The following is a 25,319-nucleotide window of genomic DNA, read 5'->3' as shown; positions in this document are numbered from 1 at the left end:
CCCTGCAGGGCAAGGTGGAGACCTGTTGGGACTGCCAGCTTGGGCTACAGGGTGGAAACACCCAAAGGCACAGGCTGTAACCACAGAGCAGGGACATGAAGAATGGGGATACAGAGGACTACACGTGTGTCACAGATCAGGAGCATATATGTGGGAGAGCATGTGCCATGGCCCACAGGCTCTGCAGGGCACAACAATCGTGTGTGGAAGCATATGCAGATAATGAGGACAGTCTGAGCCAGGCATAACGGCTCATACTTGTAATTTCAGGATGTGAGAGACTAAGGCAGGGGGATTGTTAGAACTCCAAGAGCAGTTTGGGCTACAGATCAAGACTGTTTAAAAACAAAAGAAAAAGAAAAAAAATGGAAAAAAGAAAAGTCAGTAATGCAGAATGGAAATTAAAAGGCAATAAAGGCAAAAAAAGACAAAAAGACCACAAGAAGATGAAAGGAGGAGGTGGGTGGCCTTTTTTTCCCCCCTGTTGTCTCTTTCTTTCCATCCTCTTCTAGGCCTGGGAGGTGGCTGAGTGAATGTGAAGCCAGACCAGGCCAGGCCAGAGGCCAAGAGGTCCCAGGGCAGGACACAGGGAGACAGTTCCCAGCACCACCACAGGGTGGCACCGGAGACCATGACTGGCCTCAGTAAGGAGCTGGGGTGCAGACCCAGGGCAAGCCCAGAAGGCTTCTGTCCAGTCCTCTTCCCGGTCTGGTCCAGGAGAGCCAAGGCCAAGGTACTCGGTCTGTCTGGGAACATGTGTCTGCTCCTGGGAGCCTGCTACAGCCAGCTCACTCCCTGATTCAGCATCACTCAGTCCATCGGAATCACACTCCTCCCATGGGCCCCATGTGAGTGTGTGGGGTGCTATTGGCAAGCAGGCAGGAGCAGGGCGGAGGTTCTGGATGGGGGAAGAGGCTCTGGCTGGAAGGGCTAGTGAAAACACAGGGGCCTCTAAAGGGGATGGGGTGGGGGACACTTGCCTGAGGTCACATGGCTGAGCTGTGGCTGCCCAGAAGCTCCAGAGCCTGGAGCTGGTGGGAGAGAAGTACATGCCCGGAGGATTCGGGTCCCTACTTGTCACCACTGTGTCCTCAGTGCAGATCACAGAGTGCAGGTCCATAAGTGTTCACTGATAGCTGTTTTGACTGCCTAGCTTGCAATCCTCTCTGAGAGCTCATCATAGTTTACTGGGTCCCATCTGTTCACTGTCCTTAGAAAGGAACCTTATTTATCTGTATTCTCAGCCTGCCTCCCCAACTCCAGCCCTCAGATACAGTCCTCTACATCTGTCCCTGTGTCTTTCTTTGCTTGGTTGGTTTGAAACAAGGTCTCATTAGCCCAGGTTGGCTCCTAACTTGCGATCTTCCTATCTCAGCCTCCTGACCATTGAGGCTCCGAGCCACCACTCCTGGCCAATCTCCACCTGTCTACTTCCTTATTCAGTTAGCAGATACACCCCAACTATTTTTTTTCTCTAGTCATAGCATTGCTATGGAACCAAATGACATGCCTGGGGTCGCTGCAGCAAGCAGACGTGGAGGAAGCTGACAGTGATGTGCTCAGGGTACAGGAGAATAAGAACACTGAGGCATGCACTTGGCAAAGGTTTCTTTCGAGGCTAGACTTTGTCCAGCCTTGAAGGGTGATGGTGTGTGTTCAGAGAGGCCAAGGTAGTAACGGAGATGTCTAGACAGAAGGGTCAGCCTGCTGCTTCTGAACTGCTATGCTTCTTTCTCCTGCTGAGATGAGGAGCCCTGGGTCCTTGGCTTTTCCTTTTAATGTTCTGCACTGCTGGGCTTTCTCCAGCTGTCCCTCGGAGGCTTTATTTTTGGACCTACGGGCCTTGCTGTCTCTGCTCAGGACAGAGCTCACCTCCATTCTGTGACTTAACTGTGACCCTCCTGGCTTCTCAAGCCACTTCAAGTATCTGGCTCCCACTTAGCTACGGTCTCTGGGATAGTTTTCCAAACTGTACCTCCTGGAACCTTGAGCCATTTCTCAGAGGTCAGCGAAAACAGCTGGACAAACACTTTGAGGAACATTGGCTTAGATGACACACTAGTGCCCTTCACCGTCCCCCATGCCCTGGAATATGACAGATATACACAGGATGGAGAGTTTCCCAGCTTCCAGGAGACTGACCCCATCTTCCTACCCACAGGGCCACCCGGAGGAACTAACAGTTGGGTTATAGAGTCAAGAAACCTCTGGGATCGCCAACTCAAATTCCCACCTGTTCCAACATGGCTGTCTGTCCTTTCTCATTCTCTCCATTTGCCAGGCTTCCCCTGGGTTCTGCCCGCCACCACCATTTGTGCACTCTGACTGAGTTCCTCTCTGGGTTTTGCTGTGGTAGAACACTCTTGACTCTCTCACCTTTACTGCGCCTCTACCATCTTGACTGTCCCACTCAGTCAGCAAATTATTTCCCATTGGAAAGACATGACCACTCTATCTCAAAGGCCAATAGTAAGTTCCCATTGCCTGCTGGGCCTTAGAGCCTGGCCTGTGAAGCTCCTATCATACGCCTTCATCGCTGACTGCTGTGATTTGGGTAACTGTCCCCACCAAAGGCCCCAGCGCTAAAGGGTTGGTTGCCAGTTCATAGCGCTACTAGAAGGTGGTAGAACCTTTAAAGTTGTAGAAAGTCCAGTCACTGGGGGTATATCCTTGGAAGGGCTATGGGGACCCTGTTTCTTGTCTGCTTGCTGGCTTCCACGGGTGAATGAGTCATTCTACGGTCACAGTCTTTCTATGATACACTGTCTCATCACAGGGCCTCAGGCAACAGGTCAATCAGTCATGGATGGCAATTTTTGAAACCGTGAGCTAGAGTGAACTCCACTCTTCTCCTCACCTACCTCCCTGCACCTCCTGACAAGGATCTCATGACATATCCCTGGCTGTCCTGAACAGGGTGGCCTTGAACCCATAGAGATCTGCCTGCCTCTGTCTCCCAAGTGCTGGGACTAAAGGTATGCAAACCTTTCCTCTTTTTAAATTGATTATGACAGGTACCAGAAAGCTGATTAATACATTAGGCTTGCTATCTAAGTGAGTTCTGGTTTGCGGGTGTGTACCCGGCACTAAGGATTTAACAAAGAGCCTGGCACCAGCTAGTACTCTGCCGCCAGGCTATATCCTTAATCATTTTCCACTTCATGTTTTGAGATAGGATCTTGGTAAGTTTCCCAGGTTGTCCCTGAACCTGTGATCCTCTGGCCTCAGCTTCCCAAGTAGCTAGGAATACAGAACAAGCCTTGAGTGAGTCTGTAACCACAAACAAGCCTTTGGTTACATCAAACGCCCTGCTATAATGCCTTCCTCGTGCTTCGCTTCTGTAACTCCTGTTTAACTTTTCCCCTGTAGACTTCCTATGGGTTGATGGCTTGCATCCTTCACTGTATTATCAACAATGTCAGATCCAAGTCTATTCATCACAAATTCATCAATTTTTTTTTTTACAAAAAAAAATCGTAAGCGCACATTACGATTAACCGCGATGGATTCTGGTTCTCCTTCCAGTCGGGAATAAGGGAAGAGCTGGGAGAAGTGGCCTCCCGTCCTTTGGCGGTGACTCACTGAAGCATGGCCACTGTGCAAAACGCAAGTTCCACTGCGGTTACCTTCCTGCTTTCCCAGCAAAGAACCAATGAAAAATACCATGCTCTTACATTTAACTCGGCTAGATTGGATTTTCTGACCTCACTAATCACAGGATGACAGGGCTTGCTGTATCATCTGTCTGATGAGAATGGTTGGTGTCCCAAAGTACTCTGTAAATTATATTTTGAAATAAATCTAGAATCTAGATGCTTCTCACCATCCCATCCCCACCAGCCTCATCCAAGACACCGCCATCTCTCACCTGGATTATTTATGGCCATCCACACCTAACTGCTTTCTCCCCTTTGCTTCTATAGAGTGTATTTGATACAGCGGCCAGTAAAATCCCATTGAAGTATAAGTCACATCCCATCACTACCCTGCCCAGAGCCCCTAACTGACTCTGTTTTACTCTCAGAGAAAGCCAAAGCCACAGAGCCTAGAATGTTGTCCATGATCCGCACCCTGTGCCAAGCTCCTACGCCATCTTGTCCTGCTTTTCTGCAGGCTGAGGGCTCGTTGTCATGGACCGGAGCTTCATGTCATCATCTACTTCAGGGCTTGGGCTGAACACCACCTCCCCATGGACACTCTCCTCATCCACCATATTTAAAATTGCAACGCACAAGTCCCTCGGCAGCGGCACAGTGGCCTCCTTCCCACTATACCTTTTCCTGTGTCCCCTTCAGGACCCCATAAGCTTCCCAAGGATGGAGTTCGGTCTGCTTTGCTCACCGATTTACCCCAAATGCTTAGATTACACAGCAAAGAAATCCTTGTTGAATAAAAGGACACATTCTCTCACGCCATGGCTCTGCTAAGGCAGAGCCAGCATTCAGTCCACAGATAAAGTGGACCTGGGACACACTGGGGATCTCATTTATAGGAATCGTGGTAGTAGGACCAGCAGCTTAGAGGCAAATTATACTTAGTTCTTGACCTCTGACCTCCCCTGCCCAGGTCCATTACTTAATGTTTTTCCTAAGCTCTAATGAAGTTTACTGTTTCTGGGGGATCTTTTGGGACTAAAGGGAACCCACGATATTTTAACTACTTTAAGGTCAGGTCTGTGTAGAGCAGAGGGATGGCTAAGATGTCAAAATAAAAGCGCCAAATGAGGGAGGCAGAGGGAAGGGGTAGGGGGGCATTCCCGGCCCCTCCTCTTTACCCCTCCATTTGTCACGGTCAGCCAGCAGCTTCTGTTGTACCAAAAGCAGAACCACAAGCGCCACAGCTGGGTGGAGAAGGAAGAGCCACACTGAGGTCATTTGCTCTTGCTGTAGGGGGCCCCAGCTGGTCCCTCTCACGTCCTTTTACAAAGTGGCCCACTTGCCCCTGCCTGTGAAGGGTTGCAGACTTCTCTCTAGGAAACTGGGATGGACAAGACCTCAGAACACTGGAACTTCTCATTCTGGGTCCCCAGTTTCCAGATTAAGATGGGTGGCCCAGTGTTGGGGTCTTTAGATGGACCTGAGGTGAACTAGAATTAGGGTTTATAGTCTGGAACTAGGATCTAGGGTCAAAGGGAATGTCTGGGCTTCCTTCCACAACCAATGCCGGATGTTTTGGTAGGCAGGAAATGACCTGTATCAGATCAAGCCAGGAAGTTGTGAGAACTACATTTCCCAGCATGCACTGAGGCCAACCACAAGGAAAGCCTGGGGTCATACCCTGAGAAGCCCTGCTGTCCTCTTCTTGTAGCTGAAGCAGCTGTGTAGTTCCTACATTGTCTGTCAGGGCTCCTGCAAGCTGGAGGAAGAACTCCCAGAGGTACAGATGCAGCTGCATCCTAAGACTCCCAAACATTCTGCCATTTGCTGGCTCGGAGACAGCCCGTTTGCCCTCAGCATAGCCCCGGGCTTCCATTTGCACACTCAGCATGCAGACAGTGGCTTGCCTGCTCACACTGGCTCACACATGCTTACAGAAGAACACACCCACAGTCATGTCTGGGCAGGCACACTCACAGAGACACTCCCTGTGAAGGCCTACCAACCTTGGTCCAAAGAACTGGCCTGACTGGCATGCCCGTGGGGTGAGCCCAGACATCACCAGAAGTAAGAGTTGAGACAGACACGGTGAACTTAAGTGGCTTCCCTCCCTGCTCTTGGGAGTGGCAAGAGGCCAATCTGCTACCTTCTGCCTAATACCCTTAAGGGCAGAAGCTACTCCTATTTGGTCAAGGCTGTACCTTGGATCCCTCCCCACCTTTATTGTTTGTTCTTGTGGAAGAAGGGCTCTCTCTACTGTGTTGTCGGACTGCTGACCCAGGACTATGAAATTGCTTCCCAGCACAAGGGCCATCCTTGCAAATGGGCTTCTTTGAGTGGCCAGATGCTGTTAACCGCATCTACACATCCCACTGGGTTGTTCACTCAGCTTTCTCCTCCCTGTGGCCACAGCATGGGCCTTTCTCATACTAGGGATCATTCTCTGTGACAGCCTTTAATGAGTGTCCTGGTGCCACCATGCAGCCATCTGACACAGTCAAACCCCCAGTACTGCTATGCTGCTTCACTGAGAGTCTCCCAGAGGCTCTCAGGGCCCTTCATCCGTGCCCACCATCGCTGTTTCATCTCCTCACCTTACATGATCTCCTGCCTACCCCACCCCAGCCGTTCACTACTCCTCTCTCCAGATGTGCCCAGGGCAAAGCCATTACCTGAAGGGATGGTCAGAATGAAATATTAAATTTCCACTTACCCATCTCACTCATGCATTGCCTTCATTTAGACCAGTGGGGCTGGGAGTTCGGGGCCCAGCTGTGGCCCTTGGGTGGCCCCCAGAGATTTCAGAGGGCACATGCTGGTGTGGGGAAGAGGGTGATGAGGTTTTCTGCCATTTAGGGAATGAACAGCACTGGAAAAGCTTCGGACATCTGGCTGAATCCCTCAGAAAGGCCGAAAGCTGCTTCCTGCAGGGCTGACCTACAGCTCCTGGGTCTATCAGGAGTTCAAGGACTGCCTTGCTTTTTTGGCTCGTGGCTGCTGGCCTTAGATTTGCCAACAACAGAGCCCTGGTATGGCCCTCTTCCAACTGGAGCTCTGGGTGGTTCTAGACCACCTAGCCTTGAGCACACTTCAGGAATTATATGCAGAAGAGCATACACCACCACCTAGACCTGACTACAGGTCCCACAGCCGGTACTGAGTACCCATGGCAGCTTTTTTCTCATGGCTACTTTCCTCTTTCTTTTCTTCCTTTCTGCTCCAGGACCTGAGCCCCAGGGAGCAGCCCTTCCTCGTGCCCACTGCCTTTGTTCCTGGGCTTCTCCTGATATCTGTGGCTCTGAGGCTGGGCATACTTGCCCTAGCAGGGTCTCTGCTCAGTCTTCTCATACTGAGAAGTCACATCAATGCAAAGATGCTTTTGGGCTCCTTACGTCCTCCAAATTTCCAATCAGCTATTCTCCCAGAGTGCCTGGGTGGCAGAGTGGGATGCCGTGGTGACTGGTGGTCCTGTTGGAAGGAGTACTCCACTCCCTTATATCCATATAGAGAGGTGGATGATAGAGAATGGGATATCAATCTGAGTATCGCATTACACATTACAGATTGGGAAGCTCAGGCTCAGAGAGGCAAAGAACTCATTTAAGACCACATAGCCAAGAAGAGTCCGTATAGGAACACATTCCTGGCCCTCAGGTGACATACTGGTCACACACACTATGATGACGTCTCAGAGGGGCTGGCTGAGCTCTTCCTCATCCAATCCTACAACCCCGGGGTCCAGAGCTCAGGCCCCTGTGAGGCTCCAAACTGCCAGAGGAAGAAGTCTGTGGCAGCCCTCTTCTGCATGTCTGCCACTCTATAGGAACTCCCAAATCCTATCCTGGCTGTCACCTTGGCTGTCACCAGGCTCCAGTCCTGGCACCTCTGCTCCTAAAAACAGTCTCAGAGTCAGGGGCAGAGAGCTGAAGAAAATAGTGAGTGACCACACCCTCTTGTTCCTAGGTGACAAGACAGCTCCAAGGACAGGTCAGTGCAGTCCCTGGAGAGCTTCAGCTGCTTTGTGCAGATGTGTTTGGAGTGTACCCACAGTTGAGGTTTCACTCTTGAGAAAGAGGCTCAGAGCCAGCCGGATTCTCCAGGCTCCTCCAGACCTGTGTCTAGCTACAGCTCCGACCATTACCTAGCTTCCTGAAGCCCAAGGTCACTTGCGCGTATTACATCCTGTCTCCTTGGGTGGCAGCGGGGATGTCCCTTCCTGTTTTCAGAGGTTCTTTGTGACACTCAACCTACAAAGGAGCTTAGGTTTGATACTACAGACACTCCCCCTTGTGACGTTTGGTGGCAATTTACTCCTTGATGCATTTCTTTTGATGCTCCCACTAATGATAATGATAACGCTGGAGGTCGGGACAATAATCACAGAGCCCTGGTCGCTTACTGACAGACTGAGCCTTGCTAGGTTATGTGACCTACATTCTGTGTCACTGGACAGCAGCCCTTCCGTCAAGGCAGGTCACACTGCCTCCATTATATAGATGAGGCCCGCTCAGGTCATGTCCCAGGTGATGTCTCCCTGCAGAACATCAAAGCGCTCATCTCCCTGAACTGACACACCCCTCATGTAATGACAGAAAGATCTGGGAAAAGAGCAATTCAGTCTCCAGACATACGTATCCAATGCCTTCAGGGAGCATGCTCACTCCAGCCTCCACAACACTGCCTGTGTTCTGCTTGAGGTGAGCCTCACCCTGCAGCCCTACAGGTTTTCTCGCCTCCAGCTGCAGAACTTGGAGGTCATAGGCTCCATCTGCAACCCTGACCCACCAAGCCATGATTTCCTGGTGCAAGCGTTCAGCCCCTAAACGTGATTGCTGAAAGCACCATTTCCTGCCCTTTCTTGCTGAGGGTCACTCTGACTGTACCCTTTAGTCCCTCATAAAGCAAAGAGAACAATGCAAAGGAAGAATCATGGCCTGAACCCCAGAGAAGCAAGGGAGAAAAAGACGCAAACTTCCCATCTCCCATCGCGATGCAATGAGCAGAGCGGGTGCAGCCGTGGAGGAACCTGAGGATGGGGAACAGTGGGGAGGCTGAGGATTCCTACCTGTGATATTGACTTCCACCTGGCCTGAGCGGGTGCCAATAGGGTTGGTGGCCTCACAGATGTAGGTTCCTGCCAGGCTGTAGTTGATAGGTCCCCGGAAGAAGAGGGTTCTGTTCTGAGCCTCAACACCCTTGGGGAGAGAGCCATTCAACCTGTAGATATTGGGAGACACAGTGAAGACTCTTCAGACCCAAAAAGTTCCTAGGGCATCCACGTGGTTCAAATGCTATCATCTGTCAGCTCTTATGCTGAGTGTGTATATTAGGGTCTGTTTAGGGTAGAAGAAAAGGATAGTATAGCAACAATAACCCCTTACATCTTACAGTTTTCTATTAGTCAGTCATTTTGGGGGTTTTTGTTGTTGTTGTTTCGAGACAGGGCTTTATTACGAAGCCCAGGTTGTTTCTGAGTTTGCAGCAACTCCGACTGGGCTCCTGTGGTGCTGAGTTTACAGGACTTGGGTCACCAAGCCTGGCGGTTCACGGTTGATCATCAAACTGCTGAACTGTATTCAAGGCAGGTGGGTACCACTCCCACATAACAGATCCAAGGCCAAGGACACACAGCTAAGAAGCGGCAGAGCCAGAGCCAGCTGGGTCTGCAGGCTGCAGGAGAGTTCTACTGCTCCTGGGTCCTCTTGTTGGTCCTTTGTCTCCTCAGTAGTGGGTTGACAACAGAGATACCTGGGTCCTGATCCTAGCTAGCTCTCCTCTAGTGGGGCCACTGGGCCCAGGTACATTTGGAGAAGTTAGTCAGATGGACAAGCAGGCATGGCTGAACCTTTTTCTTCTCATTGATAATCTAGCCATTGCTGTGTATGTCTTAAGGCATTTCCATGTGGGGGCCACCCTGAGAGTTTGTCACGTATAGAAGACCTTCTTCATTCCTGTTCACTGTTCTTCAGCTAAGCCAGCAGCCACTCCAGCTACAGGGCTGACTGGGAAGCAGGTTTGCCCTCCTCATCTTCAGAAGCGGTTTTGTGCCAAGAAATGGAGGGTAGCATCAGGCCCTAGAAAAACCTCTAGACTCACCCTGAGCTTGAGTTGCCTTATGGTCTCCCATGTCAACTTTCTTAGCTTCCACCACACCCTGTCTGAGTCCCACCTAGCTTGCTGCGGAAAAGAACGTTCGCTCGAGATATTCAAGTTGGCCCGAGGGGCTGTTTGTTTTCTCTCTGAAGGTCAAGAACCAGACTCTAAAGCCAAGCACAGGGACAGTGGGACATGGGGGTCCACTGCTGCCTCCACTCAGAGAACCTGGGGCTGCCAAAGGACTAGGAACAAAGAGAGACTGGGGTGTTCCAGAACACCGGCTTCCCAGGGGACACCTTGATAAAAATAAGTAGTGGGGACTGGGATTGGATGACTCAGGCTGAATCACCAAACGAAAATGACAAAACTCTTTATTAGTGAGAGAAGGGAAGCGGGTTATGAGAGAAGCTGGCAGGATTATTAGTGTACATAGTATGTGTTCACATGTGTGTGTGTGGGAACTCTTAAACCAACCCCTACGGGAAAATCCCCTATGAAGCTTAGATTCTAATGCTCCCTACTCCCCAGGTGGGTGGGTGGGCCTCTGTGGGGTATTTTCAGGGAACAGGCCAGTCTCCAGCACTTACGTGGTCCAGTGGTACTCAGTGGCTGGCGGGTTAGCATCTGCTTTGCATGTAAGCTTCACATCTGTCCGCTGCAGGTACCAGTTGCCATCAAAGCCCTCGATGGTCACCTCAGGTTCATCTGTGAGGCAAGGGAGGATGTTGGAAGAGGGTGAGGTCAGGGGAACACCCAGGAGAGGGACAGAAGGAAACGTTAAGGAAGGAGGATGGTGAGGATACGGGAGCAGCTTGGAGAACAAGTGGGTACCACAGGACCTCAGCAGAAGGGAGAAAGGTTAGGACACGGAGAAGTGACAGAGGGAGAAGACAGGAAGATTGCAACATCTTGGAGGAGAAAGTAGTGGAGAGAGATTAGGGGACAGAAGAGGAAGGCAGGTGGCAATGGGTGGGAAGGGCCCCTGGCCCTGGCTCACACTGCACGTTGAGTGTAAGGCTCTCCCTGAAGCGGTCAAGGTGATAGTTGACGATGCAGGCCAGGGACTGCCGGTGGGCCTCCCTGCTGGGCACCAAGCGGTAACGGCTGATGACTGTCACTGTGCCATTGGGGTTCCGAATTTCCTGATACTCTGCCTCGCCCTTTAGCCGTGTTTCCCAGGACACCACACTGGGAGGTTTTCCATTGGCTGAGGTGCAGGTGGCCACCAGGACTTTGTCATCCTGTCCTTTCCTGGCTCGAAGCACCGCCTGGGTGCCCTCAATCCAGTTGGTGGGTTTGGCTGTGGGAACAACACAATGGTATTAGTTGGAATTGCCTGGGCATCTGCTGGCCACCTCTGCCATTCTACTGCTCTTTGCTAAAGCCCTTCCCAGAATTTCTCTCAGGAAGTTCCTTATGCCAGCAAACCCTCCCTGCTGCACAAACAATCCTCGTTTGAGGCTTCTGAGAGTCTTGATGTGTTCAACTTCCTTTCTTACCATGGTGTCAAAGCACCTGCCTGCTTCCTAGTCTCCAACACATGTCCCTCGGTGGGAGCCCCAACATAAATACAGTGCCTGTCCCTGTCCAAAGCTAAGTCCCTCCCCCCCCACCCCCCTCAGTCCTTGGGGAATTGTGGATAGTCTTATTAGTCAAGTGAGAGGTTCTATGCCTGAACTTATGGGACCGTGCCAAGCCAACAGGGGTATCTGTGGACACTGAGACACACGTTAAGGATGGCCAAGCCATCTAGATTGGAAAGAAAAAGAGACCCAGGACAGCTTACCCATCACAGTGAGATTGAGCTGGCTCTCACGATTGCCGGTAGGGAATGTAGCAAATTCACAGATGTACATGCCCTCGTCCTCCAGCTCCAGGCGGGAGAGGCGGATGGTGCCGTCGATGAAGGAGGGCCGCAGGAACTCCACTCGTTTCTCGTAGGGAGGCAGCACGGAAACCCCCATAGTTGGGTTGTAGATGGCCATGTTCTGCTTGGAGCCATTGGAGGCCTTCTGCCACGTGACCTGGGTGATCTTCACACTGGGCAGTGGGTTGGCAAAGCTACAGTGCAGTACCACATCTGTGCCGATGAAGCCATACATGGAATCGTTCACCTGCACCACCTGCGTGTGAGCGCCTGGCAGAGGGGATGATGGGAAGTGGTCAGTACCGGGTATTACTCCCCAGCCCTCATTCTCTGGCCTCTGCCCTTGACACTTACAGCAGTCATTACGTTTATAATTCTTCTTATGGAAATAATCACTGGGTCTGGTGGCTTGTGGCTCGAACCCCCACACTTGGAAGGCTAAGCAGGACGGCTATGGGGCTTTGGGAGCCAGCCTGGGTTACATAGTAAGTTCTAGAACAACAGCCTATGATACAAATGAAACTCATTTCAACAACTCCTCCCACCCCCAAATAAATAAATAACTTACTTGATATAAAAACCACTTTAAGGCTGTTAAGACGGCTCAGTGGGTAAAGACATTGGCCCCCAAGCATGATGACCTAAATTTGATACCAGAAACCCACAGGGGAGTCCTGTAATTGTTCTCTGACCTCCACACACCCACGATGGTTTATGCACACACGAACACACAAAATAAATACATGAATTTAATAATAAAATCCCACTCTGGATAATTCTGGAAAAATGCTGAGAAGACAATGGCATCCTTCTCTTGTAGCTCAGAATGGGCTTGAGTTCATTATCCTCCTGTCTCAGCTTCCTGGGCGCTGGTGGTCTTCACGCACACCACTACCATGCCTGATTACGATCTCTCTCTCTATATACTTGCATGCATATGTGCTGTGCATCCACATGGGGGGTCTGAGGTTGAAATTAAAGGTCTTCGTCAGTTGAGTTCCAACATATTTCCTTTCTTTTTCCTATTTGTTTGTTTGTTTACAACCGGGTCTTACTACGTAGTCCTGGCTGGCTTAGAATTTGCTGTGTAAAGCAGACTGGCTTCACATTTGCAGATATCTGCTTGCCTCTGCTTTCTCAGCACTGGAGTTAAAGGCTTGAGTTTCTCAGTCTTACATTTCTAGGCAAGGTCTCTTGGTTGGACCCAGATGGGGTTAGTCTGTCTAGCCATCTTGCTCTCTAGGGGTCCCATTTTTGTCTTCTGGCAGGCCACTATGAACATCTGGCATTTGTGTGGGTGCTGGGGACCCTAAATGTGGTCCTCATGCTTTTGTGACAAGTACTTTACCCAATGAGCCATCTCCCTAGCTCCCTCTACATTAATTTAAAAAAAAAAAAAAGCAAAATCCAGGACCCCCAAACAAACAAAAGAGAGAAAGAAAGAAAGAAAGAAAGAAAGAAAGAAAGAAAGAAGAAAGAAAGTCCCCCAAACCAAACAAAATCAGAATCATAGTATAGCAATTGTTCCTAACGCTGCTTTTCAGTGAGTGTTACCCACCGGTCGCTGTTCCATGTTAGTGACCACACACCCACATCCCACTTTCTCCCTTGTCTGGTTCTGTGGACGGAGCCCAGGACCTCGTTCACGTCTGTCAAGTTCTCCACCACTGAGCTACAGTCAAGCTCTGCCCTCCCACGATGCCTTTTGATCTATATAGTCAAGTCTGATCTTGGATTAAGCATCTTCCTGCCTCAGCCTCCAGGATGCTGGCATTGTGTGGGGTACAACCATACCCACCTGGCCTGCCACCATTTTGTATGAGGGTCCAGAGTTCTACTTTCCAAGAAGAGCCCTAGCTAGTTTTCCTGGGTCTTAGTTCCCTCATCTGACAAATGAGCCAGATAATCCAGTGTGCTCTACCTTACACGTTGCTGGGGAAACAGATGGCATACAGAGAAGAAAGAACACAGGGGTAGGGGGCAGGAATCTGGAGAAGGTGTTGTGGCTGTCCAGCAAGAGGGTCCTTCCCCTTTGGCTCCCATAAGGCCTACTTACGCCCTTCCATTGGGAAGCTGCCCAGTCTGGTCCTCCAGGTTCCTCCCAGGACAGTCCTTTCTGTCTCAGAATATGGCTGTTCATACCTCCGACTTCTACCCTGGACTATGAACTCCTACAGGGAAATCTTTTCCTTCCTGAGTTCCCAAAGCCCAGACCAGCTCAGCGTCTGGTTTATACAGCAGGCTTCCATGTTTCCCTTTCTCTAGTGGAGCAAATATTTATCGCTGGGCAAACTGCAGTGGCAGCCAGGAGAATGGGGATTCCTAGGAAGAAGCAGGCAGCTGGGCAGGACATAAGTTCCCCCTCCTCATCTAGAAAGTCTTTTCCTTTGAGCCCCCTTAGCCCAAGCTTGGCGCTCCCCTAGCTCTTGGGCGATCACCCCAGACCTGGCTCTGCCCTCCACTTCTCTCCATCTGGGAGTCTGTCAAGTCCCCTAGGACTTGACATCTTTGTCACCTGACTGCACTGCTTCTGTCATTGATGAGTGACCACATTTCTGGACTTCATATCCTACATCTCCAGTTTACCGATCATCAACAATAGCAGGCCCTCCACTGACCCAGAGGCAGGAGGATGGCTCCAAGCAAAAGGCCTGGCATCCTTGTATCCACTGTGTGATGGAGAGGCGGGGGCTCCTGGGAAAGTCCTAAAGCCCACGGTCCCTTTAGCACCCCATTCCACTCCTCTAGAGACCACAGTGACTGTGGGATCTCAGGGGCTTAGTATACTTACAGTTGGTCCTCAAGAAATGCACGCTAAGCCAGGCATGGTGGGGCGTGCTTGTAATATTAGCATTCAAGAGTCAGAGTCAGAAGTCTGAATTCCTTCTAATATCTGGTTTTGGCTTTCCCAAGCCATGCCCTTGACCCTGAGAATCCATTCACACCCCCATCCTCTTTGCCATTCACACAGCCTTACCAAGCACATCAAGTGTTCCCATCCCTCCAGCTGGCCCTTGGAAGCACCAGGCATCCCAAGCAGAGGTGTTGGGGACTGGCCGAGGTGGGACGAGGAAAGTGTGACACAAGTGGGGGGGTTGAATGTCCGCCTACCCCCCTGCCGGGGGTGGGGTGGGGGGCAGGCAGCCATTTCCCTTGCCTCTTCCAAGAAGCAGTCTGGGTGCCCTGGGTCTCCTGTTTCCTCCTGGCTCTGTCTGACAGCAGCCCAGCCCTTGCCCCACCCAGAAGCAGTCCTGAGAGGAGGTCAGTGGGTCAGATGGTCTAGCACTGTTGCTGACTGGTCAGCTGGCAAGCAACGAATTCCTCCATCCTCCCTGACAGGATAAATGGGTGCTCCCTTCCCTGATGCTTGCTCCTCCAGCCTCTGCTCCCCAGGCCTGCTGGAGGCTGCCCAGCAGCTGTGATAATGTGAGCATAATTGGGGAACTTGCGCCACACAAAGCTGAGAACTGGAAAAGCCAGTTGGGAGGGCTTGGGCCACAGGTGAGAGTTGGGGGAGGGGAGTATGGACATCAGGAACCATCTTGGTGCTAGGTGTGGTTGACCTGGAGGGGCACATGGCCCACTGACCCCAGGACCCCCATCTCCTCTCATCCCACTGCAGGTGTGTGGCTGGCAGGGGCGAAGGGGGGGGGGCTGGCACACATGCTGGCATTCCTATGCTACTTCCCAAGCAGTGACTTCACCCTTAAAGGATAAGGCAGTGCCAAGAGGGGAGGGTGTTGATGATACCCCATGGAGGTTGAGGAGGTTCCTGTGCCAAAGCACACACACACACACACACACACACACACACACACACACACAGACATCTGTATTCTCTCTAAGTCTACGCTGGGTAGAGGCTGTTCGTTTCTCCACTGGCTTCTCTCAGAAGCAGCTTCATGGTGGTGCAGGGAGAAACATTCTTGGCATCCCCTCATTGCATACAAAGCCATTTCTGGCACTTTCTGGCCCTGTAATGGGCTGGGTCGGGACACGGAGGACTTCTCAGTAGCGGGTGTGTTCACTTTTACTCTTGGCCTCTGAGAGGTAGCCCCTGGGTGTCATGTGGGGCTTTTGGAGTATTGAGCATAAAGAGAGTGCCAGAAAGAGGGGACAAAGGATTAGCAAAATTGGGTCTCTCTTCAACATGGCAGCCTGCAGGAGCTGGCTCCCAAACTACTGTGGGAGCTCCCTGGCTTGGACCAAGCATGTCATGTTATGTCTAAGTATCCAGCTCTTAGACTGGTTGGCTTAAAAAAAATTCTTTTTTTCCAAGGAAGGAGGGCCTTAGTGTACACTCGTCTCTCTTCATGTCTGCTCCAGCTTCCTAATGTGGGACATGGCAGGGGTGGCTCCCAAGCTCTGTCAGACCTGTCTGGCATCCGCTATCGAGGTGCACAGCGAGGCTGGGAAGAGTCTGCATTCTGCCTCGGTGCCATCCAGTGGCCAATGACTTAACCTTTCTATGACTCAGTTTACACTGAGGGTGCACATCTGCAAAGCGGAGCTACCAATAGTGAAAGCCTGCCCTGTAAAACTGTTGTGAGGATGAAGTGAAGGGGCACATGGGAAACTCAGAAGGCAGCGTTAGCACAAAATAAATGCTCAGTCGATGATGGGCTGCTGCCAGCATGGCTGGCATTGTCATCATCACCACCACCATCATCATCATCACTATCCATCATCTGTGAAGCCATCGGTTTCCCTCTCTTGATTCATTCTCTTCATTCAACAAATGTTTACTGATCATCTACCTGGCAGTAGGCAGTGTTCAGCACCCCCCCCCCGCCGCCGCTTCTTCTGGGACACCATGAGATTCTTGTTCCTAACTCTCTGTGGGCACTGCCGCTAGGACACCAATGGCATATAACAGGCAACTGTACCCATTCCTATTTCCTACCCTTGTGCGGAGTCTGTATTCTGCCATTCAATGGCTGTCTAGCTACCATGGGAAAAGCAGGGACATGCTTGACCCTGAGCTGTCAATCGCATTCTGCCTGACATTGTAGGACCAAGCACGGGGGACCTGCTAACTCTCTGGTTACCCAAGCAATAGGAAAGTCCTCTTCCTCTGCAGAACATGGCCTGGAGCTTTGTGACACGGTAGCACACGAGAGTTCAATGGACCGGCAACCTCCCATGAGCCAGGTCAGGAAGGATTGGGTCATCTGCCCAGGGACACAGAAGAGTAGCCCCCTGGTCTACAATTCCTACCCTAAACTTGTGCCTTACTCAGTCTGTCTGTCTAGGGCTTTGTTCTGGGTGGTGTCCTTCAGAAACCCCACAGTACTTTGAAAATGATACAAATGTCAATCACAGTACCTTGTGTACTGTGTACTCATAGGTACCTTGTGCTGGGGTCTGGTCACTGTGAGCCAGACATGGAGTCTGGGGAACTCAGACTGGAGCACCTACTGAAGGCTGTTATGTGCAGAACTGGATGAGTAAGGGGACAGTGGACAGAGACCGTGAGACCTGTGTCTGCAGGAGGGGTTCTTACATCAGAGGGTACAAGCAATGAGTCTTTCCCTGACCGCCCTATACAGTCAAGGTCCAAGACACTGGCTCCTGGGACTTTTCTAGTGCCTCAGTTTCCTTAACAGAACACTGGCTAGGTAGTTGGGACGACCTGGCTTCTCAGAAGTGCTGACCCAGCAAGGCAAGCATCAGACCAGCAAACCTTAACCCCCCCCCCCCCCCCCGCAACGACATAGGCCTTCGAAAGCCCAAGCTCAGCAAGAAAACACAAAGGCTCTTCAGTTGTGGCAGACGAACCTGCTCCCCAGGGCCCTGCCCTGCTTGCCATGGAGCTAATCTACAGGAGAGGGTTCCCACGCATCGGGCGTGGCCACATGGGCAGTTTCTCTTCCCGCCCCTTTTGACTTTAGAACTCCTGGCTGGGCAAGCTGGGTCCGGGCTCGGAAGGTGGGTGTGTAAAGGGGTACTTTTGTGAGGACCACTATGCCCTGGCCTGGCTGTGATAATCTTCTCCAGGCCCTCACTTCCTGAAACTTTGCCTCAGCGTCTCCAGCAGCCACTTGAGCAGTGTTAGCGCACGACAGAGACTGTGTGTATAGGTGTGGGGTGCCGGGCTCTCTGACAAGAACCTGGGCCAAAGCAGGTTTTTTCTTTTGTTTTACTTTGTTGTTTGACAAACATGGCACACTGTCGCCTACGCTGCCCTAGAACAAGACTACGCAGCCTAGGCTGGCCTCAAACTCATGGCAGGTCTCCTGCCTTAATCTCTTGACTAAGCTTCCTGGCTAAAGGAATTCATTACAATGTGAGAGCCACATTAGTGACATGTGACATCTGGCTAGAAGAAAATCAACCCTGTTTCCCAGTCTGTCCATCCGTGTATGTGTTGTGTGTGTGTGTGTGTGTGTGTGTGTGTGTATACAGGTCAGGGACTTTACTGAAAACCCAACCCAGGGTTTTGCACCTATTCACTAAGTAAGTGCCCTATCAACAAAGTACAATCCCAGTTGAAACCAATATCCTTTGCTTCTAGGGCTTTCTAGGCATGTTCCCTCCCTCCCCTCCAGGAACTGGCAGACAGGACAGGACAGGACTTCCTTCCGGTGGTGGTGATGGTGGTGGTGAGAAACAGGTAAATGCAAGTGAGAATGACTCACTGTGGGGAGGGGGAAGGGTCCCGGAAACTCTGCTGAGTCAGCAAAAAAAAAAGCTTTAGGCCCCTCCCCTCAGCTCAGCTTCTTTCTCAAATGTCAACTCTCAGGAAGTTCCGGGCAGGAAGCATTTAGGCTGGCAAGGAAGGAATGGGATCAGGAGGGAACTCCTTTTCTGGAGTCTACCTCCTCTTGGGAGGCTTGGCCAACCTGTCGTCTGGACCTGATCAGAAGCCAGGAAGAACCCATAAGAGCAGGGCACTTGCTGAAGCCCTCTGAACTTGTCTTTTCTCGTATCTGTGCCCCAGGCATGGCTCCCCATTAATTCAGGGGCTCCTTGGCTCCCAGGCTGCATCACCTGCTTCCAAACTTCCCTTCACACCTGGGATGGGGCCACAGTGACCCAGAATTAGAGGGCACTGGGAGCAGACAGAGACAATGGCTGTCCCACTCCTTGTCCCAGTGTCCAGACAGCCCTCCCTGAGGCACAGCAATAAGGCATAGTACATGTCCTGGCCAGGCACAGTGGTTAGTGGCTCCATTTCCTATGTCCTGCAGTTCAGGGACCTCTGCTGGTGAGAAGGCCTCGGGGAATTCTCGTGGGGACAGTTTCTGGGATAGCTCCAGGGGTTCCGTAACCTTCCACTCACTACCAGCCACTAGCAGTAGTGATAATGTCCTGTGATCCCACAGTCAGGGGCTAATTGCTACTGTCTGAGCCCAGGCGCCTCCACCCCCAGCTCTGGGGTCACAGAAACTACCCATGGTTTCCTCTTGGCTGAACGCTCCCCCGACTCCCCACATGGAGTTGGTTAATGATGGGCTGTGGGGCTGGCGCCCGGTTGCCTTGGGTGGGGGAGCACAGTGCGTGGGAGAAGAGGGGGCGCGGCAGCCTGGGAAAGGACCTAAAAGGAGCCAGGGCGCAGGATCTTCCAGACAGACTGGGCCAGCCCCACTCCCCTGACAGTGCAGAAGCCCCGAGGGTGGCAGCAGCCATGGGGGGGGGGGTGCCCTGACAAGCTCTATCTCTCCCTGAAACTTGGCAGGGCCAGTTGGGGGCCCAAGATGAGTCAGGGAGCTGGGCTTTGTGGTTCTCCCATCAAGGAACATGAACCTTGATGGGGATTCTGGACCACTGTCTTGCAGGCCCATTTCCTGTTATCACCCTATCCCCCAAGGCTCTGGCAGGCAGGGACACACCAGGAACACAGTGCCTCACTCCTGGCTCTTCCTGTCTCCATCTCTTAGTCAAGGTGTTAGGTCTCAGCCCAGTCTACTTCCTCTGGCAGACTGGAGCCTTTTCTCTGAGCAGGAAACTGTGACAGGCAGGCTCTGATCCCTACCATTTGGTCCCTGTCATCTCCTGAGCTTGAGTAGGGAGTGGTGGGCATGAGGATCCCGGAGGGGTTCTGTGGCCCTAACCTGTTCGGCTCACTCTGCCACAAATGTGCCCCTTCGCTGGATTCACTGTGAACTGATCAGTCGGTTCTCTGTCTTTGTATGCTGCTCAACTTCTCCTGGAAGTCCTCCCAGACCAAATCCATGCTGTACCACAGCAAAGCTGGGGGACAGGAGGTTCTTCTGTAGCCAAACAGTCCAGCCCACAGTAGCTCCGCCCCTCAAAAGCTTTGGTCCCTAGGAGGCACTGCTCCAAATCTAAGCTCCCCCTAAGCCCCTCTCACCAGTACCCTCATCACCGGTGACCTCTCACTTCATATTCTCAACACTCCTGGGCTGGGCCCCCATGCACAACCCCTCCCTTTGTAACTCCAACAGCCATGCCTCATGCCTTCTTCCTGCTCAAGCCTTGACCCTGAGTGGCCCAGACCACCTGTCATTGGTCCGCTGCAGGATGATACTGAGTGTACAGTCCTGGCTGGAGCTCCCATGGGGTAGGAAGTAAACTTCCTGAACTCCTCAAGATCAAGCCCAAGGTCGCCTAAGTGGGCCGAATCCATGGCAATCTTCCTGCCTCAGCCTCCCATGTGCTGGGATTAGAAGTGTGAGCCACCACACCCCAAGAGAAGGCATCAAACAAAGAGTCCCAGACTAAGGACAGTGAGAAAATGAGGGTCTGAAAGACAGCTGGAGGTCTGGCTGGCTATCCCTTCTGTTAAACATAGACTATGACTTCTGTTCTTCCTGAATCCCCTCTGGGGAGGCAGCTTCCCGGAGCCCTCTCTTCTTGCCCCTGGCATGGGTTAGGTGGTACTGTGTGCTCAGGGTGCACACATGGCCATGCACTTGTTATAGCATGCCAGTCCAAAGCCTGGCGGGCACTCAGCCCTCACAAGGCACTTCCACTGGTTAGTGGAGAAGTTTGTGACCCGTTTGTGGTCCTAAGCCAAGGCTAGCCATTGTTCTAGGTCGCCAAGGGACAGGAATGGAAGGTGGAACCTCACCTGTATAAAGGGGACACTTTAAGTCAGGTCTGACTCTTCCTTGCCCCACACGGTGTGGGTCGGTTTGACCCCCTGCCCACCGTTTCAATCCTGTATCTTCCTGCTTGCTTCCCAGCTGACAGGCTTGATGCCCTTTCTCGCTCTTCTGTCCCAGTTCCTTGTACCCCATCTCCCTTCCTCACACCAGAGCATAAGGTGAAAAATCGTTTTCTCACCTCAGTGAGCTGCTGCAGGGAGAGGCCTTGCTCTCTGCCCGCCACCTAAGCCTGTTTACCTCTGTGTGTTGTTCTCCAGCTTCTCCCTCTCCCGCCACAGCCCTGGGCTGCTGCTCCTACCTGACCTGGCCTTTCTTGACTTTGCAGGCACAGAAGCCTCCGCTCAGAGGCCAAGATTCAGAAAGGTGCGGTGACATGAGGGTGGCTGATGCTGCGGTGAACACTACTGTGTCACAGCAGGCACAGCCGGGGTTTCCCTGTGAGCCTGCACCCGAGCTGCTACTGACACGTTGGGGAAGTGTAGGCAGCAGCCTTTTTGGAAGACTGGCGTTGAGGAGGGTGAGGCTGGGGGCTGCTGAGAAGGCAGAGGAAGAATTCCCGAGGAGGCTTCCCCGGGGAACCTTTACAAGGCTCAGGATCCGCGTGTGCCCTCCTTGCCTCAGGTTCACTCACGGTTCCTAACAACAGCGAGGCTCAACACTTGCTTGGCAGTGCAGGGCTCTCGGGTCTGCCTTGTATCATACAGGAAGGGCAAGGTGGGCCACTCCAGCACCCAGCTCTGCAGAGCCTCTGTCTTTCAGAGATGGCTGGAGGGAGGGAGGCTATCAGGCAGGTATACCTGCCTGCCTCCAGGGAAGGCTCGTTCTAAGAGAAAGGGTTTAGGTGGTAGGTAAGATACCCAAGGGGTTGAGAGAAATAGAGTGGGGTCTATAGAGAGCATTGGGGTACATGAAGTAGTCTAGGAGCACTGCTCAGAAACCGGATAACTTCAAGTTGCATGGCTCTCTCTGGGCGTCAGTTCCCTCACATATAACGCAGGGATACCGATAGTGCTGTTTGTTAGAGCCCGTTCCTATGTGCTCCTGGCATGGCGGGCACACAGAGAAGCTACCTAGGTGCTGGTATTGGTAACACATGGGGAAGGACCTGCCTTGATGCATGTGAGTGGTTTCCCGAGCAAGGGTAACCTAGATAACTGTTGACATTTGGGCCAGACAATCAATCCCCTCAGGTGGAGGTCTGTCTTGTACCCTGTAAGACACTTAGCAACCCCCCTGGCTTCTACATACTAGGCATTAGGAACACCACCTTCACGAATGACAATTAAATCATATTCAGACAGCGTCACATGTCCCTGAAGGAATAAAATTGCCTTAGTGAAGACCAAGGGACTAGAGTAGGGGACAGTGAGCCCAGGCATGATGGGTTTGTAGGGCCAGCCGTGGCAAGCTGGGTGTAGAGGGAGTGAGAGGTGCCGGCGGCGTGGGACACCCCGACGGAAAAACCTCCCCTTGTATGTCCTGAGAGAGGAGAGAGAGGCGGGTCTGAAGGGCAGAGCTGAGCTATGTGCAGGGAGACAGGCGGTCAGAACGCTGGACTCTGGAGTTGCTGTTTGACAGACACAGGGCACAGAGAGGCTCTCGCGTCTCCAGAGGATGGAAGAACTGGGCGAAGGACAGCCAGAGGAAGGGATGCCAGCAGGGAGACAGGCCGCGTGGGAGCATGGCCAGAACCTCTAGTCGGGGAGGGAAGGAGGCTGTGCTGGTAGAAGGCCGGGATCTGCTCAGGGCGATGTTCAACAGAAGCGAGGAGAGGCAGCATCTTCCTGAACTGCTATCTTTTTGGAAGGATTTTCACCTCATTTGGTTCCTGCTTAAGTGAAATCCACAACATGTGTTCTCTGCATTAGCGGAGTGTTTGTGCTTAATTAGTGGCAAATTCTTTCATATTAAAGTCATTAAGTTTCGCTGTTTGCTCTCCTCACCCCGGGCCTGGCTCTTCTGCCTTTGCTTTAAATGTGAGAAGGCCCAACTAGAGATAGCCAGGTCTCTCCAGTCTGGTGGGCAAAGGAGAGAGTCACTCAAACATACATAGTCATGCACACATCCACGCAAGCATGCGTGCTCACACTCTGTGACATGCAGATTCCACTGCTCCATCCCTGATGTCTGTCCCACCCAGGACTGGCTTTTGTCCCTCCTTGCCCTTTGTCCATACTCCCCAGGCACCTACAGGAGGTGGCTGGCAGCTCTCCTTGGGCCCTGCCTCACCTTTGGATCTACCTTATAGCCAATGCTAAGGGTCAGAGGAATGTTCCAGACTTCTGAGTGTGGGCCTGCCCCTCAAGCAGAGGGACAGGGACCGTGCAATGTGGAAAACACAGCTGCACAGGAAGCTGAGTTCTCATGATCCAAGTGGACAGTGGGTTGAGAGCAGACCAGGGCCAGGGACACAGATGGATGCTGGGACAGGGCAGGCTTTGCTGCTGGCCCAGCAGACTGTCTTATCAATTCCAAAGGCTGAGGTACATAACTTGAGTGATACTTTGTAGCCTAGGACTGCAGTGACCCCAACCTCTTGTATATAGCATGGATGCCCTTTCAATATTAGCTTTATGGGCCATAGCCCAACCCTCTATATGCACTCACTGTAACCTCCATACCACCTTCCCCCACCTACCCAACACAAACCCTCACAGCAGCAGTTCTAGCCTAGATTTGTGGCAACCCAGACCACAACAAACCAGGGTCAGGACTCCAACCTGAGTGCTAACCTCTTCTAGGTTGAAGCCATAGAACACTGTGAGCAGGGGCGGGTGGGTGGGTGGGTGGGTGGGGGGAACATCCCAGCCCTGCGGTGACAGCCCCAATCTCTCTCCCTTCTAGATACAGGTTTCCCAGGCTGGACCAGGAATACAGGGCTTCGGGGATTCTCTCACCTCAGCCTTCTGAAAAGTGGAGCTGGGACTACTGGTGGGTCCCCCCCTTGCTGGCTGCCTTTCAACTTTTGTGGAACTTCAGCCAAGCTTATTGTCACAGGCAAGCAGGACACACGTGACTCATTTTGTTTGTTGTTTGTTTGTTTTCGCGTAGCAGCCCCAGTGTGGTGTGCAGAAGGCAAGCTCTTCAGAGGGTCCTGACGTGGTGGATGGGGGAGAGGGTGCTCACTGGGATATCCTGCCCCCACCTTCAGCAGGCCTGTGGCCATGTCCAGGATCTACACAACTGTCCCTGTGTGGCCTTTGCCCCTAATACCCAGGAGGCTGAGAGTGGTAATTGGTACAGGTTTTCCTAGCTGACCTGGACAGCTTCAGTGACTCTCATGGCCAAGTCTCCTGGTCATCCCCAAACCCAGCCTTTCTGCCTATACAATGAGTCCTGGCATATCCAGCTCCCTTAGCTGAGGTGAGATCACCTCCCCAGGACCAGGCAGCTTCCTCTGTTCCTGGCACACAGTTGTCACCATTCCCTCCTTCTCTCTCCACAACACTCAAACCATCACCTTACACTTGGCAAAATGCTGAGGGAACCCCTCCCTGCTGCCTTGATAGCCTGTCCTCTCCCTGTCCTGCCTGGTGAGGAGACCAGAGAGTCAGAAAAGGCTCTGAGCCCAGGCCACCACCCAGCATCCTCCTGAGTCTCCTTCCGGTTCCTCCTTCGCCGTCACAGTTTCAAGTGTGGGGTCTTTCCCACAACAACCATCCCTCTGCCCAACATGAGTCTATCAGGAGCCTCGCCCAAGCTCTTGTCTAGCTCAGACTTGTTAAGGTTTCAGGAGTCACTGGTAGGGGCTGGCATGCCAGGGCCTGTTCCTCATCCTGCTTCACAGAGGGAGCCAGCACGTAGGCACAGGGCATGGCTCCCAGCTGCAGAGATGTAGCTGGCCTCTGCGGCCACCTGCTTCCCTTGACTAACCCTCCTTCCTATCTCCTTGTCCTTCTGATCCTGCCCAGAGCGTTCCGAGAGCCCAGGAGCGGCCTATGGCAGGGGTGTGCTGTGTGTGCAAGCACCCCACGTCTTTCAGGTGTTCGAGGAGTATCACCTGTGTCCTCTGAGCACCCCAAGGTTGGACAACGCCCTGAGCAACAGAAGCCTGTGGGTCCCTGAGAGGACACAAGAGGGACATGTTTCCTGCTGGGCCCCTCCTGGAGACGGCAAGAACAGCTAGCATGTGTGTGTCAGTCACCTGTGCCAGGCCCATGTCTGAAGCCTCATGGATGCTAACTTGCTTAATTCTCAAAACTCTTGAGTGCTAGGTGTAGTTATCATTCTCATCTTAGAAATGAGAAATTCAGAGAGGCCAAATTCCAAGGCCAGTTGGACACACAAAAACTGTCTCCAGAGGTTGTGTCTTCCATTACTGAGCCTGGTGGTCTGTGTGTGTCTGGCCCATACCCCTTTGGGAGCTTAAGCAGTGGTCTACACCTTTATGACAGACACACGGAACCTGTCTCATGCAGGATGGGTGAGGACTCCCTACTATATAAGGAGGTGTAGGCGTCATCCCCTCTGCCTGTCACCCCTGGCTCTGGGAAAAGGCCAAGACTGTCACCTTGGCCCTCACCTCTGCTCCAGTCAGGGCTGCAGGACAGCTGAGCCACAAGGAGACCTGACTGAGGACTCTGAACATACCTCATCTTCATTCTTCCAAGCCTGACTCTGGCTTAGATCTTTATCTTTCTGGCTCTCAGCTTCTCAATCTGGAAGCTGTGTGGTGAGAGCCGTAAGAGA

General features: G+C 52.3%; 1 protein-coding gene across 1 annotated transcript in view; it reads right to left on the bottom strand.

The window, feature by feature from the left end:
* Nectin1 (nectin cell adhesion molecule 1) overlaps window positions 1-25,319 on the bottom strand; it is a 62,516-nt gene that overhangs the window by 4,609 nt on the left and 32,588 nt on the right. The window contains exons 2-5 of the mRNA XM_076924813.1: window positions 11,479-11,829; window positions 10,690-10,992; window positions 10,280-10,397; window positions 8,662-8,813 (exon numbers count right to left, since the gene is read on the bottom strand). Coding sequence (XP_076780928.1) covers window positions 8,662-8,813; window positions 10,280-10,397; window positions 10,690-10,992; window positions 11,479-11,829 — 924 coding nt within the window. The remainder of the gene's footprint in view (window positions 1-8,661; window positions 8,814-10,279; window positions 10,398-10,689; window positions 10,993-11,478; window positions 11,830-25,319) is intronic.

This window comes from Arvicanthis niloticus, chromosome 26, assembly GCF_011762505.2.
Source record: "Arvicanthis niloticus isolate mArvNil1 chromosome 26, mArvNil1.pat.X, whole genome shotgun sequence".
NCBI lineage: Eukaryota > Metazoa > Chordata > Mammalia > Rodentia > Muridae > Arvicanthis > Arvicanthis niloticus.
Note: the sequence above shows the minus strand (reverse complement) of the source record. Positions and strands in the feature narration are given on the sequence as shown.